Source organism: Muscardinus avellanarius, assembly GCF_963383645.1.
Source record: "Muscardinus avellanarius genome assembly, chromosome: 3".
In the NCBI taxonomy this organism is placed as follows: Eukaryota; Metazoa; Chordata; class Mammalia; order Rodentia; family Gliridae; genus Muscardinus; species Muscardinus avellanarius.
Window position 1 is genome coordinate 56,824,003 of NC_137788.1, and position 20,134 is coordinate 56,844,136.

The 20,134-nt window shown below is 41.6% G+C and overlaps 1 protein-coding gene across 2 annotated transcripts in view; it reads left to right on the forward strand.

Annotated features, from left to right (window-relative positions):
- The window catches only part of DNAJC6 (DnaJ heat shock protein family (Hsp40) member C6), a gene marked incomplete at both ends in the record, with an annotated part of 171,792 nt that overhangs the window by 51,980 nt on the left and 99,678 nt on the right, over window positions 1-20,134 (forward strand). Inside the window, one exon of one of the 2 annotated variants that reach the window (XM_080692464.1) lies at window positions 8,209-8,398. The exons of the other annotated variant lie outside the window; for it this stretch is intronic. Within the exon in view, the coding sequence (XP_080548590.1) occupies window positions 8,209-8,398 (190 nt within the window). Of the gene's footprint in view, window positions 1-8,208; window positions 8,399-20,134 lie in introns of those variants that run through there. 2 annotated transcript variants of the gene reach the window in all.

A 20,134-nucleotide genomic window follows, 5' to 3' on the forward strand; every position in this document is an offset into this window, starting at 1 on the left:
GGCTTTTGGCATCTCTCTTGGTAGTGTCTCTTCTTCAGATATATAGCCTCAGCTTCAGGTGGGACCGTGACACCACAGTCTAAAATTCAGATGCCTGCAATGGTTGACACACTGGGAGTAAGCGGGGCAGCCTGGATCACATGCTGGAAAAGATGGTGAATTATGTGAATTATGGCCTGCCCACCGGAGCCTGTGCACCCTCTGTCAGTGTACTGAACTAAAAAGGGTTTTTGTTTTTGTTTTGTTTTGTTTGTTTGTTTGTTTGTTTGTTTGTTTTGATGCTGAGGATGGAACTCAGGGGTGTTCTATCTCTGAGCTATATCCCCAGCCGTATTTTATTTTTTATTTTGAAACAAGATATCACTAAGTTACAGAGGGCCTCACTAAGATGCTGAGGCTACAAACTTGCCATCCTTTTATCTCAGCCTCCCAAGTACTGGGTTTACAAGTGTGTGTCACCACACCTGGCTTTGTTTTGTTTTTTAAGTACAGGGTGAAACAAAATATGTCTGTGGGGCCAGATATGCAGATATGGCTTGTTTTTCTGCAGTTATAATGCCTCGCACTACCTATATCCACAGGCTTTTTGCAATAAAGAGATACCCTGAATTATGACCCTAAGGCATGTTGTCTAAGTTGTATACTATTTATTGATTTATATTAGTTAAAAAGAGAGTTGAAGCCGGGCGTGGTGGCGCACCCTTGTAATACCAGAATTTGGGAGGCTGAGACAGAAGGATCACAGTTTGCAGATAGCCTCAGCTACATAGTGAGGTCCTTTGCAACTCAGTGAGACCATGTTTCAAAATAAAGAATAAAAAATCAGGCAGGGGGTGTAGCTTGGAGTTCGAATGTCCCTGTGTTCCATCCCAAGACCCTCAAAATAAATAAATAAATAAATAAATAGTTGAAGGACTGTATTTTATTTATTATTTTTTTGGTACTGGGGATGGAACCTAGGGGCATTCGACCTCCAAGCTATACCCCCAGCCCTATTTTTTATCCTTTACTTTTTGAAACAGGGTCTCACTGAGTAGCAAAGGGCTTCTCTAAGTAGCCAGACTCTCAAATGCTGAGATTACAAGTGTGCACCACCACACCCAGCTATTATGATGTACTGTATTTTAAAAATATGTTCATAGACTGGGCGTGGTGGCGCACGCTTGTAATCCCCACGCTTGGGAGACTGAGACAGGAGGATCACGCAGGTTCGAAGCCAGCCTCAGCTACTTAGTGAGGCTCTCAGCAACTTAAGTGAGACCCTGTTTCCAAATAAAATATAAAATGGGTCTGGGAGTATAGCATGGAGGTAGAAAGACTCTGGGTTCCACCTCCAGTATCACCACCAAAAAAAAAAAAAAAAAAAAAAAAAAAATATATATATATATATATATATATATATATATATGTTCGTAATATATATTGTGTGTGAAGGGGTGTGTGTGTGTGTGTGTGTGTGTGTGTGTGTGTGTGTGTGTGTTACTAGTGGTTGAACCAAGAAATATCCTATCTGAGTTAAACCCCTAACTTCATTTTTAAAAATTTTCTATTTTGAAACAAGAACTCACTAAATTACAGCTTGCTGACTTCAAACCTTGATCTTCCTGTCCCAGCCTCCCAAGTTCTAGGGTTACAAGTGTGCACCACTGGACCTGGCCTGATCATAACACAGTTTGCAATAAAGAGAACACAGTAGAAGCTCTGCCTTCATTTAGTGTCTGATTACTCAAAACGTTTTTTGTTCAGTTGTTCAAATAAATTCATATGTTGCAATGTGGAGGACATTCAGCATTGAGAACAGTAGGACTGTCAGTAACAGAGGTTCTACCCTAACACAGACATCCAAACACTTCAGAACCCACAGGGAGAAATACATGTGTATCATTACAGAACACTTATGCATGCGTGTGCACGCGCACGTGCGCGCACACACACACTCAACAAAGCTCAAACAGTGTCTTAAGAAACAATATCTTGAGGTAGGCATGACGGCACATGCTTGCAATCCCAGAATTTGGGAGGCTGAGACAGGAGGATCACGGTTCGCGGCCAGCCTCAGTTATTTAGTGAGGCCCTTTGCAACTCAGTGAGACCCTGTTTCAATATAAATAATTAAAAAACATAGACTGGGGGTATAGCTCAGAGTTAGAATGCTCCTGGGTTTCATCCCCAGTACCACAAAAAAAAAAAAAGAAGAAAAGAAAAGAAAAAAAACCCTGAAACAATATTTTACCATGTTCCAAAAACTGAACTTTTTTTTTGCAGTAATGGGGGTGGAATCCAGGTGTATTCTGCCTCCGAGCTCCACCCCCAGTCCTATTTTTTATTCTTTATTTTGAAACAGGGTCTCACTGAGTTGCTAAGGGCCTCATTAAGTAGCTGAGGCTGTCCATGAACGATCCTCCTGTCTCAGCCTTCTAAATGCTGGGATTAGAAGTGCGCGCCACAACGCCCGGCTCAAAAAACTGTTTTTCTTTTTCTTTTCTTTTTTTTTTTTTTTTTTTTTTTGTGGTACTGGGGGTGGAACCCAGAGGCTTTCTACCTCCAGGCTATACTCCCAGACCTTTTCTTTTATATATATTTTATTTGGAAACAGGGTCTCACTAAGTTTCTGAAAGCCTCACTAAGTAAAAAAAAACTGTTTTTCAAAAACTATTTCATTGTTGTGTCCACAATGGTCATGAACTGCTAAGTTTATCTTACAGTCAGTCCATTAGTAGGCCACAACATGTAGGGTTTTGTGTTTGGTTTGATTTTTTTAAGAAAATCACAGGGCTAAGTGATGGTATGCCATTTTTTGTTTATTCACTAATTTATTGATTAATTCAGTAGATATTTGATCAATATCTTTTTGAGTTAAAATTTAATTATTACATGGTAATTAATTCTACATTATAGTGATATTATCATACAAGTACACATCACTTGGTCTGTTTCCTTCCCCACACCGCCCTCTCCGCCTGCCTCCTCGTACATGATCATGAGAGTCAAAGTGATACATTCGTGTGTACACATAACATTGTTTGGTCTGTTTCCGTCCCCAAATCTTTCTTTTCCCTCTCTTGTTCCTTTCCCCAGTTCCCTTCTGTGCCTCTCTCCTCCTTTTCAGGAGGTATCTTTTCTTTCCTATTTTCGCTCTAGCTTTTACATATGAGAGAAATCATGTGGCCCTCGATTTTCTGAGTCTGGCTGATTTCACTTAATATGATGTGCTCCAGTTCCATTCATTTTTTTGCAAATAACACAGTTTTGTTCTTCTTTATGACTGTATCGAGTCAGTATCTAATGAGAGTAAGGTGCTATTTTGGGTATCATGGGGGATATAAACAAGCAAAACTTGAATTTTGTGTCCTTAAGAAATCCAAGTACAATAGAAGAGACAAGCATGCAACTACATAAAAACTCAAGGTAGAACAATCACTTTACATTATACAAATTAAAAATTGCTTTTAATTTATCATGTATCATAGTGATAATAAATCTCTTTTAGGCAAGGCAGATTTTAGCTTTTTTGTATTAGCAATTGGACCTGGGATATTCTATTTCTGATCTATATATACCTCAAGCCTTTTAAGTTTTTATTTTGAAACGGGGTCTTGCTAAGTTGCTGAGGCTGGCCTCAAACCTGTTATTGTCCTGTCTTAGCCTCAAAAGTATTGGGATTATAGATACGTGACACTCATACCCAGCAATTCTAGGTTAACTTTAAAGACAGAGCCGGGCGTGGTGGCGCACGCTTGTAATCCCTGCGCTTGGGAGGCAGAGACAGGAGGATCGCACAGGTTCAAAGCCAGCCTCAGTTACTTAGTGAGGCTTTCAGCAACTTAGTGAGACCCTGTTTCCAAATAAAATATATATAAAAGAAAAGGTCTGGGAGTATAGCCTGGAGGTAGAAAGCCTCTGGGTTCCACCCCCAGTACCACAAAAAAAAAAAAAAACTTTAACGACAGAACATTGGATTTTTGAAAAAGTGATTTATTCATATATAAAACAGTAGAGCAATACAGTAATAATAATAACAGGAAGACTTTGTTAGGCACTGCTTATATATGAAGCTAATTTAGTTCTCACTTCAGCCTTGTTATGATGGCACCATTATTATGCTCATTTCATGGGGGAGAAAAATGAGACAAAGAGGTTAAGTTACTTGCCCAAGAGTTGGTGGACCTAGGACTTAATCAGATGCAACATGGTCCCAGAGACTCCATCTTAAATCAAAAAGCACAGATCAAAATCCTAGATAAGTCAGGGAATACCTTCATCTTCTCTCAGTTCCATTGCAAAAAATCAGGTGGTATCTGCTGCTATAGTTGCGCATTGGGGTCAGGGAGCAGGCGGGAGGCTGGGGGATAGAGCCTGGCTCTGAACATCCCTCAGGGCAGATAATCTTTACCAAGTTAATAAAAGCGACCGAAGTCAGCAATACCAAGTCGAAGGGAACTATGCCCCAAAGAGAGCATCCAGTCCTTTGCCTCTGTGACATATGTGATATGATATATTCTTGGGATAAATTATGGAGCCATCTTGCTCTTGGAAAAATAGAGAGTTAGGCTCTCGGTGTTCACCTTGGGGTTTTCTGTGTCAACTCTCTTTCTTAAACCCAAGTTCTCATGCTTAATCACATAGACAACCTGCCATTGGCATACTTCTGGGAAAAAGTAGTTTTTTTTTTTCTTGTGAGGTCCTTCCATGGGAGCAACTGGGACTACCAGGCACTGAGGATAGGGCTGCACCCAAGACAGAGCAGTATTAATAATAATAATGATAGAGAACATTTGTTAAGTTCTTACTATAAATATGTTAGGTGCTAATGTAATCTTAACTTCAATGATATAATAATAGCATTCTCATTATTTTCATTTTATAGAGTAGAACAGTGAGATCTTCCTGGATAAGTAAACTCTTTATGAATTTGATCCTTTAGAGTAGTAAAGAAAATTAGAGCATATTCTTTTTTTTTTTTTGCGGGTCTGGGGACGGAACCCAAGGGGCATTTGACCTCCGAGCTACACCCCTGCCCTATTTTTATTTTTATTCTTTATTTTGAAACCGGGTCTCACTGAGTTGCAGAGGGCCTCACTAAGTAGCTGAGGCTGTCCGCGAACCGCGATCCTCCAGGTCTCAGCCTCCCGAATGCTGGGATTACAAGCGTGCGCCACCATGCCCGGCGAAATTAGAGCATATTCTAATTTAGGTTCCAAACTCTAGTGTTTAGATAGTAAATTAATTTAGTTATTGCATTTTTCTGCCACTGTAGAATTAATACTGGTTATTCTGGTTGGCTTTTGTTTGCATCAAACTAAGTGGAAAGATTAAAAAAATAATGCTTGTGGCCCATTCATGTTTTTCCTGAAATTTGCAAACTTGAGAGATAGATACCCAAAAATACAAAAGCATATGTTGCATGTGTAATTTCTTCCAGCAATATGCTTTGCAATCCTGGAGTAGAGCAAAATTGGTTGAGAGTGCTCTTTTTGAAAACAATAATTTTTTTGCTCTTTAAAAATGGTCCAGCCAGGCGTGGTAGCACACGCTTGTATCCCAGCATTCAGGAAGCTAGGACCGCAGGATCGTGGTTCATGGACAGCCTCAGCTACTTAGCGAGGCCCTTTGCAACTCAGTGAGACCCTGTTTCAAAATAAAGAATAAAAAAGAGGGCTGGGAGTATGGCTCGGTGGTAGAATGCTCCTGGGTTCCATCCCCATTGCTGGAAAAAAAAAAAAAAGTCCTTTCTAAAGTCTAAATCCATCTTCACTTAGTAGCTGAGGCTGGCTTCGAACCTGTGAGATCCTCCTGTCTCAGCCTCCAAAGCGCTGGGAATAGAAGCATGAGCCACCACACCCGGCCTTTCTTGATCATGTTTTATAGGAGCATTAACATGGAATTGTGATTCAGGTCAAATCACACCTTGATAAAATGGGAGAAAAATCTGTCAGGGGGTTTGAACCTTTCCAGACAGACTGTAGGGATCTGGAATATAGCACTTTTGACCTCTTTTGATTTATCCTCTTCCAATGAGAATCTGTGTCTTAGTGGTCCTTGAATGATAAAATGTCTCTCAGTCCAATTATTTTATTTAGACCTATGCAGAGGTAGAGGTCCCAGGAAATTCTTGGGTCCCAAGTGATCTAGAGAAAGCCTCTTAGATGCTGTAGTTTGATTTTGTGTCCTTAGGTGATCAAAATAATAACAGCAAGAGAAAGCCACATATGGTGAGAAGATAGCAAAGCTGGCTTTGTGTATAGGCTCTAGCACATCTTCTGGCCATACACTTTTTTTTCTTCTTGTTTTGGGGAAGAAACTCTGCCAAATGACTTTTTAAATATACTTCTGTTGGTACAATGTAATTATACATCACAGTGAGATTCAAAGTGGTACATTCATCCCTGTATGCACGTAGCACTTCGTGTGTTTCCCTCTGGGTCTCCCCCACCCCCGCCCAGCATGTTGGTGCGATTGTTGACATCATCATATATGGACATAACATTACTTGGACTATTTTCTTCATCAAGCCTTTCCCCCTCCCCACATCCCTCCCTAATCCCCATCCACTATTCTACTGTCACTCTCCTCACTGACTTTTGAAAGGCTCCTCACCTAGTCACTCAAGTTTCAGTAGGGAAAAATGATAAAATTTTAACCAAGATTTTCACCTGAAATCTTATAATTTAAGGTAATTGCTTTTTTTTTTTTTTTTGGTGGTACTGGGGTTCCTGGAAGCCCTTCTACCTCCGGGCTACACTCCCATGGGCTACACTCTCAGATCTATTTTTTAACTTTTTAAATGTGGAAATAGGGTCTCTTAAGCCAGCGATGCTGGCTCCGAACCAGCGCAATCCTCCTGTCTCCGCCTCCCAAGTGCGGGGATTACAAGCATGGGCCACCACGCCGGGCAAGGTAATTGCATTTTGAGATTTAATAGTCATCCAGGCTTCATAAGACCTGAGACTTATACAATGTCAAGTACCTATTTAAAAATACAAAACCATGAATGTAAAATTAGATACAGTGACTTGAAAGGGCCTTTGGCAAGAAAGGGGCCCTAACCCTTAAACTTAATTAACTTTGTGATGAATTCTCCTCTGATAATAACTTGACTTTTCTTTGCCCAGAGTTATGGAAAAAAAATAAGGGGCCAAGCTAGAGGATGGTAAGAGAATGCTTGTCTTCTTGTCTTTCTTCCCAGCCATCCCTTCAAGCCAGCTGACTGATTGGTTTAGTCCTTTCTCCAGGTCCCAAGCTCAGAAATTGCAGCTGACTTAACGCCCACCCCCACTCCAATGTATTCCTTCAAGGAATTGTTCATGGCCCGACCCACTTACCAGGTGAGAATGGACTTTGCCTACCTCACAGCAACAGAACAGCCCACTCTTTGATATCGTACTTGGGGATTATCCCCGTTCCATGAAATGTGCAAAAATGCTGCTCTTTCTTTATAATCTGCCATCCACGTAGCCTGGCATTCACATGCATTCTTTTTGTTTGTTTGTTCAATGGAGTTAGCAATCATTCCACCGGTGTGGTTACCGACGACGGTGTGGCTTTGACTTGCGGAGATTCTTCCAGCAAATATAGGTTAAGTTATACGAAATGGGCGTGTCTGGACCTTACCAAGAAACACCCCGGTCTTCAAAGCACACCAGGCAGGCTCCTAGCCCCTTTCTTCTGTAGCTCTTCTGTAGCGCGGGCTAATACACCCCTCCCACCCTGGTTGTAGTAGTCCCCTCCCCCTCGCACCCCGCCCCGTTTTCCGCCCTTCTCTTCCCTCCCTCCCGGCCAGTCTTATTTCCTCCCCACGGGCCAGCCACTCCTGGAGCTGCCCTGCTGCGCGGAGGGGGACGCGGCAACACCTATAGGATTGCTTCCGGGCACTCCTCCTCCGGGGTGGCTGGCCCGGCCGAGCTCTGCTGGGCCGGCTGCTGGGCTCCGCTCGGCGGGGCGGCACCGAGGACGAGCACCGCCCTCCCCGCCCTCCCGCCGGTCCTCGCTCCCGGCCGGGCTGCGCTCTACCCAGGGCGGTGGCTTTGCCTCGCCGGGCCAGTCTTTCTCTCCCGGTGGCCGCTCCCTCTTTTCCCTCCTCTTTGCATCATGTCGGGCACTTAATTTTTTTTTTTTAATTTTTAAATTCCTCCTTTAGCCCGTTCCACCTGCCACCTCCTCCTTCTTTTCCCAGGTTGATTTTCCCCCCCTTCTTCTCTGGGCTCGCCCATGAGCCTCCTCGGGAGCTACCGGAAAAAGACCAGCAGCGATGGTTATGAATCTTTGCAGCTGGTGGACAGTAACGGGGACTTAAGTGCGGGGAGCGGCGGGGGTGGCGGCAAGCACAGAGTGAGCACAGCGGCGGTGCGGAGTCCCGCCCGGCAGCCTCTGGACCGCGCCAGCACCATGGACAGCTCAGGTAGCGCTGCGCGCACGGTGCTCAGCTCCGCGGCCCAGCGTCCGCGCCCCAGCTCCGGCTTCCTCTCCTGCCGGGGCTAGGGAGCTAGCAGGGCTGGAGGCTCGGCATCTAATACCAACAAGGTGTCACGTCTCTAATTTCTTTCGTCCAGAGAGCTAGGAAACGTTAGATCAGTCCGGAGGCCCTGTGACCGTAGCGAGCACCTCATAATCTCTTTAGGCTGCTGAATATACCAGCTGGGGGCGGGGAGGAGGAGGGAAAGAGGAGGGGAGGGGTGGGGAAGAGAGGGGAGGGGTGGCGCCAAGAGCGGCTTGGGAGGAGGCGGGGACAGGCTGCTGCTCCCGGCCCAGCTGGATGAGGCCGAGAAGTGGAGGGGCAAGTACGGTGATTGTTTTTGCAGACTGCGGACCGTATTTATTCCAATTGTTATTTTCGTGATGCTGATGTTATTTACAAATCTGTAAAGCTCGGCCACGTCTTAACTCAGCCATCTGCTGGAATTAATGGTGTTTCCTCTCTCGTGAGGTTTTACCTGGGATCTACAGGCCCTCTTACCCAGCTTTTACCATGTGCACAGTGAAACGCGGCTCGTGTGTTGTTGACTTTTATCTTGTTTATCCATGTGCATTGAGCGCACTAGTATTTCATAAACCTTTACCTGTAGGGAAATGAAATGCCTTTAAACTTTACATCTTTTGGCCTTACAACTGTGTTTTATAAAATGTTTTGGAAAGTTAGATTTCTTCGAAATGCTGTTAGCTTTTAGCAGTTTGCATAGCAAAACAGTCATTTAATATATGCATGTTGGATCAGGAGTATTATTATAGTTATTTTCCTACCTTTTCAGGGAACCCGGGTCAAAGGACTGGTTGCATAGAGATAATTTATAATTGAAGTGCGCTCAGCGGTTTGTTCTTCACTGGTAACGTCAGTACTGGACAACTGAGTATTTCAGAGGAAAAGAGTCATGTTCGGTTGTTTGGACTATAATAAAAGCAAGCCAAATTCAATTCCTGCATGTTACAAACAGATGCTTGTTTATCTTAATTGTGTAATGGTTCTCCCTGGACTGTCATGGTCTATTTTCCTCATCTCCAAACCGGGATGAAATATCGCCCGCATGACATGTTCAAATGTCCTGGGATAAAAACAAGTTTACTAGTCCAACTCTTACTGAAGTTAAATAAGGTATTGGTGGGATTTTCTCTCTAACCATTTAAAATAAATCAAACATTATCCCTAAGGGACTAATGGTTCCAGGGTTTTAGTATTGATGTTGTGTGTGGTTTTTTTTAACTTATGTCTTTCTAAGTTTGTGACATATCAATGGCAATCCATTTTTTGAGAGGATGTGATCTCCCTTAAATCTTTGGGATGGGGATATAGCCCAGTGGTAAGATGTTTACCTACCATAAGGAAGATCCTGCGTTCAGTCCTCAGTAGCACATACACACGTGCGTGTACACGCATGCACACACATACACACACACAAAGATACTTCTTTGAAATTTTAACACATTCATGTACTCTGATTGTGATGCCACCATCCATAATCATTTCTGGCACACAGTGGGCATGTAAATGAGTTTTCGAACACATTCTGAATGAGTGTAAAGGAGCCTCACTTCAGGGACATGAAAAGACATCTGTTTTTATTTTCCATAGGAATTAACATTTTATGAATTGGAATTTGTTTTAAAGTGTGCTATATTATAGAATAAATTCATCCTATATTTCCTGACCTACCCATCAAATACTGTGTTAAGTTAAGCACTGGAGGGGAACAAAGCAGTTAATGGAATCCTTTTGGTCTCTAGAAAGTAGTCATTTAGTAGGAGCAGTAACTAACACAACCTAGAATAAGTCTTGGATTTTTGAGCATTGTCTTTTTTTTAAAACTAAATCAGACATTTTCAATAGAACAACAGGAGAACAAATTGCCTTAATAAACTGATGTGATGGGGAAACATTTTTTATTAAGAATACTGTTGCCTCTAAACTGCTATTGCCAGGAGTTGAGTTTCAACTCGATCAAAATAGTACTGTATGAAGAGACCTCAGGTATTCTATCCCCCTACCCAGTCGCCCCTTTATCTGGTTAGGGGAGTGTTGTGACTTTGTTGCAGCAGCGTAATGCGTCTTCTGCCAATTTTGATGCATATTTACAGTGGAGAATGCAGTTTAGAAAGACGCTGTTTAATTTGGATGAGAGATCGGACTCGGAATGAGTTTCATTTACTACATTTACTAGCGCAACTGTATGTCTTATTCTAATTATAGTTCTTTATTCTAAGTACTTCACAATGTGACCTGTGCTGTGTATGTGTATCCATTTGTTTAGGATATTTAATTAAACTCATAGATCACTTCTAATTCTACAGCAATCTGCTCACTTATTCAGTGGATTGTACTGTGATATGGTGTATAGGACAGAGGTTCATGGGGGTTTTTCTCTGACAGAAATGTTTATGAATGGAAAAAATGTTTTCTATGGAGGCATATTATCAACTGATTGTTGAAATAGACACAATATTGCCTACTTTAATTTCTCCCACTATTTTTTTTAGATGAAAGAGGGACAGATGTTTGAGATATATAACTTTCTAAGTCCATAGACTCTCAAGCTGTAGATTTCAGAGTAGTCAGTCTTCTAGCTTTCTCGTAATTTAAATTATCCTCGAAACACACTTGTCATTCAAAGGTCCCAAAGGCACTGTAGCTCTATGAGTTTACTAGCTGAGAAACCCTGTATTTTTCTTGTGTGTATTCTACCTTTTAGAAAAGGTAAAACTCAGAAAAGTAGAACTCCCTGTATTGAGCCACTGAAGTGGTCACACATTAGGCTTAACTTAGCAAGTTCAGAATGACAGTTCACTAAGAGTGATACAATTAAAATCTGAAAACAGGCATTAATGATGTTTAAAAGAATAAGGATAATGGTTGAGCATGATGGCACACACCTATAATCCCAGTACTTGAGAGGCTGAGAAAGGAGGATCTGGGGTTCAAGGCCATCCTCAGCAGCTTAGTAAGACTCTCAGCAAACCTAGTGAGTCCCTGTTTCAAAACAAAAAATAAAAAGGGCCAGAGGTGTAGTGTAGCTGAGAAGTAGAATGCTCCTTGATTCAATCCCCAGTGCCCCCCCAACAAAACCAGACACACACACACACACACACACACACACACACACACACACTACATATATATGCTTTCCTGTTTAGTATAAATCTGTTTGGAAATAAACATATTTATTATTATTATAAGTATTCCTTTTACTACTATTTGTGGCACTAGGGATTGAACCAGGGAAATTCTACCTCTGAGCTATATCAACTAGCCCTATTTTATATTATTGTGAAGGAGGGTCTCACTAAATTATCACACACTGATCTTGAACCTGCTATCTATCTGTCTCAGCTTCCCAAATACTGGGATTAAAGGAGTGTGTCACCATGCCCAGCTTGGAAATAAAAATTATTTTTATTTTAAAGATTGATTTATTTATTCATTTATTTATTATCTGTTTATTTAGTGGTACTGAGGATGGAACCCAAGGACATTCTATCCTTGAGCCATACCCCCAACCCTATTTTATTATTTTATTTTTATTTTTTTTACTTTTTTGTGCTACTGATAATGGAACCCAAGGGCCTTCTACCTCCAGGCTATACCCCGAGAACTATTTTATATTTTATTTGGAAATGGGCTCTCACTAAGTTTCTGTGAGCCTCACTAGGTAGCTTAGGCTGGCTTTGAACCTGTGCGATCCTCCAGTCTCAGCCTCCCAAGTATTGGGACTACAAGTGTCATCATGCCCAACTATTTATTTATTTATTTATTTATTTATTTATTTATTTATTTATTTATTTGTGGCACTGGGGCTCCTGGAAGCCCTTCTACCTCCGGGCTACACTTCCAGACCTATTTTATTTTTGGAAACATGGTCTCTTAAATCAGTGCGGCTGGCTTCGAACCTGCGCGATCTTCCTGTCTCCACCTCCCAAGCGTGGGGATTACAAGTGCGCCACCACATCCTGCGCTTTATTTTTTTATTTTGAAACAGGGTCTCACTAAATTTCAGAGGGCCACAGAAGGCCTCTCTAAGTTGCTGAGGTTGACCATGAACTCTTGATCTTCCTGTCTCCTAAGCCTTCCAAGTACTGGAATTATAAACTGTGCCACCATCTCTGGCATTAAAAAAAAAATAATAATAATAATTATTATTATTAATTTGTAGTACTAGAAATTGAATCCAGAGACATTATACTTCTGAACTATACTCCCTGACTGACTCTTTTTATTTGGAAACAGGGTCTCACTAGGTTAATAAGAGTCTCACTACTTACTAAAGCTGTCCTTGAATCTGTCATCCTCCTATTTCAGCCTCCCAAGTACTAAGATTACAAGCATGTGACACCACGCCTGGCTTAAAAAATAATTTTTAACAAATACTATTCTAAATAGTGTTTAAATACCACTCTAAATTTTGAACTGGGTTTTAACATTATATGATATTTATTTGGGTAACTTTATACTTCATAGAAATATAATGAGCATATATGTAATATATGCTTTCTTAAGAATACCTCCTTATTTAAAGACCTTGTAGGTTGGAGGCAAAGTTGATATGTTTGACTTATTTAATGCATGACTATAATTTGTCTGTTTCAAGATAATCATTGAGGGATACACTAGTTACTTGGTAACAGAACAATATATTTTAGCTAAATATCAATTTTTAAATGCTTGGGAACTGCCAGGCCTCTTGGGCTTGGAAGAGGAATCCCTTGAACCAAAACCCTGAAATAGAGCCATGTGGCCAAGGCTGAACACCTGTGTGAGGTCTTATTATGGCGTCTGAGGCTCCTTCTTCAGACTGCTCTTATCAGCACAGAGATCTTACTTCATTTGGATAAAATCAACCTTTCATGTGTGTGTGTTTGTGTGTATTTGTGTGTGTCCAGGCTTGAACCCAGGGACATTCTACCTTTGAACTATGTCTCTAGTCCTATTTTATTTTATTTTTTTGAAACAGGGTGTTGCTAAATTATGGGGTCTGGCCTAGAACCTGCAATCCTCCTGTCTTAGTCTCCCAAGTACTGGGATTATAGGTGTATGACACCATGCTTGGTAAGCTTTCTATTCTCTAGATACAGAGTAAAGCCAATTCTTTTTCACATGGCAACCAGCTGACTACTTGAGAACAGGGACTTTTCTCTGCTTGGTCCAGGTCTCCTCTTTTCTAGGCTAATCAAACCTAAGTTCTTCATTTGCATTTCTACACTAGTCATTTCCATGTAATCATTCTAATCTTGGAGAATAATTTGTACTATTGATCTAGCATAATGTTTGTTCATCAATTTTTATTATAAAAGATTTCCATGGTTTTGGTTAAAAAAAGAATTAAAGACTACAGAAAGCAATAAATGAAAAAAGTAAAGCACTCCTCACTTCTGATTCCTTAGGTCTTTGCCTTAGAGATAACTCCAACTGTTTTTTTTTTTTTTTTTTTTTTTTTTTGGTAGTATTGGGGATTGAACCAAGGGCATTCTACCTCCAAGCTACACTCATACCCCTATTTTTTAAAATTTTGAAACAGGGTCTTGCTGAAAGCCTCACTAAATTGCTGAGGCTGGCCTTGAAACTGTGACCCTCCTGTCTCAGCCTTCCAAGTACTGAGATTACAGGTGTGTGACACCATGTCCAGTTACAAATAACTTCTATTAAGAATTTCTGGAAGGACTTTCAACACATAATGTACATGTTTATAAATATGTATAATATATGGTTAGAAATACAAACATAGCTACATTTATGTGTGTGTGTGTGTGTGTGTGAGAGAGAGAGAGAGAGAGAGAGAGAGAGAGAGAGAGAGAGAGAGAGAGAGAGAGAGAGAGAAGAAAGAGAAACTGGGGATTCTGGGGATTCAACCCAGGGATGCTCTACCACTGAACTACATCCCCAGAACTTTTTATTTATGTTTTAAATTTTGAAATAGAGTCTAGGTAGTTACCAACATGGGATCCTCCTGTCTCAATTTCCCAAGTACTGGGATTATAGGCATGCCCCATTGCACCCAGTTTAAAAATAGCAACAATGTAATGATTATAAGCCAAGCATCATGCCAAGAACTATCTATACATATGGTATTTTATTTAATCCTCATAGGAATTCCATAAGGTAGGGAATAGTTACCTCCTTCCTATAGTGAAGCTACTATAGGAAGATTAATCAGAGATTAATTATAGAGAAATTAATCTGGTTGTCTGAAGTTACATAGGCTTTCCTCATTCTGTATTGAGTAAAACACCATAAAGAAATGCCCTTCAGTTTGCAAATGCAGAATTCAGTGGGGAATTTTTCTGTTGCTTCATTCTCTGAGGCAAGGAGAAAGAAGAGTGATTGAGGGAGCTAAAATGAAGGCAGTTAGTTGCTTTCATCTCCAGTCTCCTGCAACATGGCAAATATGTCTTCTTGATTTAAATATAACATAAAGAGTTTTAAAATGCTGGAGACGAGGGAGACAGAGGAAGAGCAGCGCTAATAAGGCAGATTAAACCTTGATATGGCACTGAGAAAACAATATAACTGGTTCAGCTTTATACATTTATGGAACAATATCTTGCCAAGAAAAATGGATCCCCACTGCTCTCAGGATAAAGGCCAAGGCGTTCTTAACTGGATTATCAGCAGCACGATGTGGAACCTCTGAAAGCCAGCCCAACAAAACTTCTTGTTGTTTTTCCACTGGGAGATAGTACCCCCATCCATTTCTGTGCTTTTGCAAATCCTACTCCTTCAGCTGCAGCCAGCGTCCTCCATAGCCCTCTGGACATCCGCGTTTGCAGTTCTCTCTGCTCTTCCTTTAGAGCGTGGCCGTAATCCTCACGGGCTGTGAGTGCTGGTCACTCCCAGGGCTCCTCGGCAGCAGCTCTCATCACAGGCCTGTGATAGGCTGCCTGGCCTGTCGCTGCCTCTAGACTGTAAATAAAGTTCAGAGCAGGGCTTTGTCTTATGTGCCTTTGTATTCTTGTCACTGCTTGGCATTTATTAGGAGCCTGGTAAATACTTGTTGAATGCATGAAGGCATGAGCAGATTTTGAATTTTTTAAAAGGCCATTTATAATGAAATATGCCCATCTAAACCTAAAATAAGTATACGGCGCGATCTTAACAGAAATGAGGCCAGGCTTACAGTAATGAAACTGTTGGCAGAAAACTACACCAGTTCAGTAATGAGCATTTTTTTTATGTGCAAGGATACCAGAGGAGAAAGAAAGATGATTAATACCATAGCCCAGACCCCTCAAGAGTTTCCTAATGCAGAAATTTAAATAATGAGCTTATCAAAAGACTGACTTGACAAAAACAAAATGCAACCTATTGTGTAACTCATCATAAAGGTAACTTGTTTAGAAGAAAAATAGGAACTCAAAATAGGTATAGTTTTTTATACAAACTAATAATAGATGATTTTTATCTATACAGATCTGGGGGGAGATTATGTGTGTGTGTGTGTGTGTGTGTGTGTGTGTGTGTGTGTGTGTGTGTATATATATATATATATATAATTTTCCCCTTGTGGCACTGGGGATTAAACCCAGAGGCATTCTACCACTGAGTTACACCTCTAGCCCTATTTTTATTTTGAAACAAGGTCTTGCCAAGTTGCTGAGGCTGGCCTCAAACCTGCAATCCTCCTGCTTTAGCCTACCCAGCATGGGGATTACAGGCATATACCATCATGCCCAGATAGATCTATATATATATATATATACTGGGGATGGAACTCAGGGGCATTCTACCCCCAAGCTATACCCCTAGTCCTATTTTCTTTATTCTTTATTTTGAAACAGGGTCTCACTAAGTTACAGAGGGCCTCACTAAGTAGCTGAGACTGTCCGCGAACCCATGATCCTCCTGTCTCAGCCTCGTAAGTACTAGGATTACAAGTATGTGCCACCATACCATGCAGTATGATAGACTTTTTAATCTTGGCCATATTCAGGTTTAATATTAGAAGTTATTTATATCTTTAGCTATCTGCAGTTATATGTATACTTTATAGTGACTCTTCTGCTTTTTATAATCTGTACTCACCATCTTGAACTGTTTTTATTTTTGGAAAAAGTAAAAGCTATAATTTTGAGGTAGATCAAAGAATCCTGGAATTCATATTGTACATTTCTTTGTTACAAAGTTTGAAAGTTAGGAAAAAATTATTTACAGTTATTGTGCCTTAAACATCTACCTCTGAAGTTTACCCAGAAGCTTTTGACTGAGCAGCTTGGTGTCTGAGAAGTAAGTCCTTCACGGTCCAAGAAATTAGGAAATGTCATAACATGTGCCAATAAATCTGGAAATTTCTACTGCCTTTTAATTGCTTTGTTTGATGTGTCAAAGGCCATAATCTAGATCTAAAGTATTTTTTTTTTAATAATTCATCTGAACTTTTTTTTTCTTGCAGTGGATTGAACCCAGGAGTGTTCTATCTCCAAGCTATATGTCCAGACCTAGTTTATTCTTATTTTGAAACAGAGTCTCGCTAGGTTGATGAGAATCTTACTACTTTCTGGGCTGTCCTTGAACCTGTGATCTTCCTGTCTCAGCCTCCCAACTGCTGGGATTACAGATGTGTGCCACCCTGCTAGGCTCTGGACATATTTTTCAAAGGTATTAGGGAATGACCGGGTGTGGTGGCACATGCTTGTAATCTCAGTACATGAGAGGTAGAGACAGGATGATCGGATCATAGGTTTGATGATAGCCTTGGCAAGTAGTGAGACTCTCATCAACTTAGTGAGACCTTGTTTCAAAATAAAAATAAAATAGGGCTGGGGTGTAGCTCAGAGGTAGAACACCTCTGTGTTCAATCTCTAGTACAAAAAAAAAAAAAAAGATAGAAGACACCAGAATAGAAAGTTTGAATTAAAATTCAACTGCAAGCTGAGCATGATAGTGCATGTTTGTTATCCCAGAATTTGTGATCGCAGTTCACGGACAGCCTCAGCAACCTAGCGAGACCCTGTTTCAAAATAAAGAATAAATAAAGAATAAAAAAAAATGGGACTAGGGTTGAATACCCCTGGGTTCCATCCTCAGATCCACAAATAAAATAAAATAAAATATAATAATATAAAATAAAATTTAACTGCATACAAATACCACCCCCAAAGAAGCAAGCAGATGACTCAAACAGTGGCTTTGGCGTGGCATTGAGTTTGCATGTTCAGAAAGTTACAATTAGCATCTTATAGCGTAGTATTCTACCTGGTACCCAGCAAGTGTGTTTGGCACACGTCGAAGCTACTTCCTGATTTTAGAAATGTTATGCTGTGAAAGAAATGCATGTTGGGATTGGGGCTACTTGGCAAGAGGCAGGGTGACTACATGGTATAATAACAGACATAAAAAGTGCTGGGAGTACAGAAGAAAGAGCCATGATTTAACCAGGAAGACTAGGGAAGACCACAGTGGAAGAGGATGTTGGCAGCTGAAATGGTGGAGAAATTGCTTTGGAAAATTGCTTTGGGCTGAGGGTCAAGGCACAGCGGCATCATAGTGTACGATGTGTCAGGAGAATTGCCGTAGGCCTTGAAGCTGAAGCCCAGATGGGTGGGAAGCGCTCTGGCAGATGGTACTGGGAAGATAGACTGGGCCCAGGGCAGGGGCAGCCTGCTGAGGAGGTTGCACTTCATTCTGCAGGCAGTGGAAAACCACTGGAGATTTGAGGCAGAAGTGAGGGAGAGCTGACTTACCTACTGGGTGCAGCGCCTAGAGACTACAATAATTATAGGGCCCATAAAAATTCTTAATTTTAATTTCTTTAAAAAACAGAATGAAATAAATGAATATAGCAAGAATGAAATCATCTTTATGCCAATGCAGTCATTATATATACATATATATATATTTTTTTTTTCTTTTTCTGTTTTTTTTTTTTTCTTTCAATAGAGCAATGGGTCCACAAGGGTAAAGTGCCTAGTGCCTGCAAAAGCCACACTGCAGCCCCAGAGAACAAAATAGGAATCCGGGAGATAATTTCAGCTCTGTGAAGGATGGACCCCAGCTATTTTCTGGTTGTAGCAGATTTACTTAGGGTGCTAATGGGAAGCACAGATTTGGTGCCCAGGGCTTTCTGATTTAGTGGGGATGAAAGGAATGCTTTGGAAGACAGAGCATGCCCCTGGAGGAATTGTATTTGATAACCTAAGATATTAAAAAAAAAAAAACCTGTAAGCCAGGGCAGTGCTAGTGGAGCTGGGGAAGAAGAGGCGGCTCTGGGAAGCACTGCACAGGTGACAACTGGCCAGAAGTGGAATGTGAGGTCCAAGGAAGTCAGAGGTGTTGAGCTTGCATGGTGGCAGGGGAGGAGGTGGTATCTAATCTTGGCCCAAAGAAAATAAGACCCACTGGTTTTCTTTGGACAAGCCCATCGTGAATAGTCTTTAGAAAGGCTGAGTGTACCTCAGCTTGGCACAAGCTTTGACCAGGCTCTCAGCTCCTTGGTAGGCTGCCCATCAGGCTGTGCAGATCCCCAGGGGAGCACTGCAAAGGTAGGAAGCCCCATTGGCCTGTGGGATGAGTAAAGTAATCAGTGGAAATAATAGGACTGGGCTCTGGGGCCCTGGGCTGAGGCCAGGAGGTGTAGGGTGGCTGGTCTGTCCTTTCCCCCATTCTTCTTGGGTGAGGGCTAGACTCTGGGTCCTTGCTTGGCGATGGAGGCATAGCAAGAAAGAGCAAACATTCGAGAAACTTGGAGGATGATTATTAAAAGCAGGAATTTTTGGTCTCTATGGAAACAGAGGAAAGTGTGGGAAAAACCCTGACCCCAGAAATTCTCAAGGACTGCCTTGTCGCAACCAGCATGTGGCCACTTGAGCTGCTCAGCAAAAGTCTTAGCAGGGTAATGGTTCTTATCTCTCCCTGCCCCATTCTTCTTTGTCTCTCCCCCCTCCTGTGGCCCTTCCCTCTTTCCTCTTCTTTCTTTCTCTTCTTTCTTATCTTCAACTTCCTCACCCCCCCCCCCTGCTTTGTTTCCCATACTCTTCTGCTCACCTGCCTCTTCTCCCTCTCTTCTCTCTCTGCCTGTGTCTCCGCCCTTCTCCCCAGGCAGTGAGTCTTGGGGCGCCACCTCACAGGAAGGCCTGGGGATGACGTTAGTCTTGGGGCGTGTGACTTAGCTCCCAGCCTGCTGTGTGTGGCCCCGGAGGTGTGAAGACGGGTGTCACTTTGCAGTTTGTGCAATTGCATCTGACCTACCTAAAATTTCACTTGCTACTTCAATTAGCAGCATGCCCTGCACTGTGACTTGGTGATCAGAGGTTTCCCGAGTCTCTATCCCAGAGGCAGCTGCGTACCATTCAGAGAAAGGGGGGGGGGGGAATCACTTACTAATTCACAGCCAGGGCATGTAAGGTAATAGCTCACCATTTTCCCTCTCTGTCTCTTCCACCTCACCTCTGCAGGAAAGCAGATTTTTCTCTTCCCTTTCCCCTGTAGCTAAAGCCTTAGATAGGCTGCTCTATTTTTGACCCTTCTCCTCCCTATTTATGGATGTCATTGAGAAGTGGGGATACCAGAGAATTATGAATTAGAAACTCCAAATGTATATTCTGCTTTTGTCATTTACAAGCTATGACCTTGGGCAGGTCATTCAAGTGAGAAAAATCATAGTGACCCTGTCTGTGTCACAGGTGAGGTGAAAGGTAAGACGACTTGAAAGCCTGTTGTAAT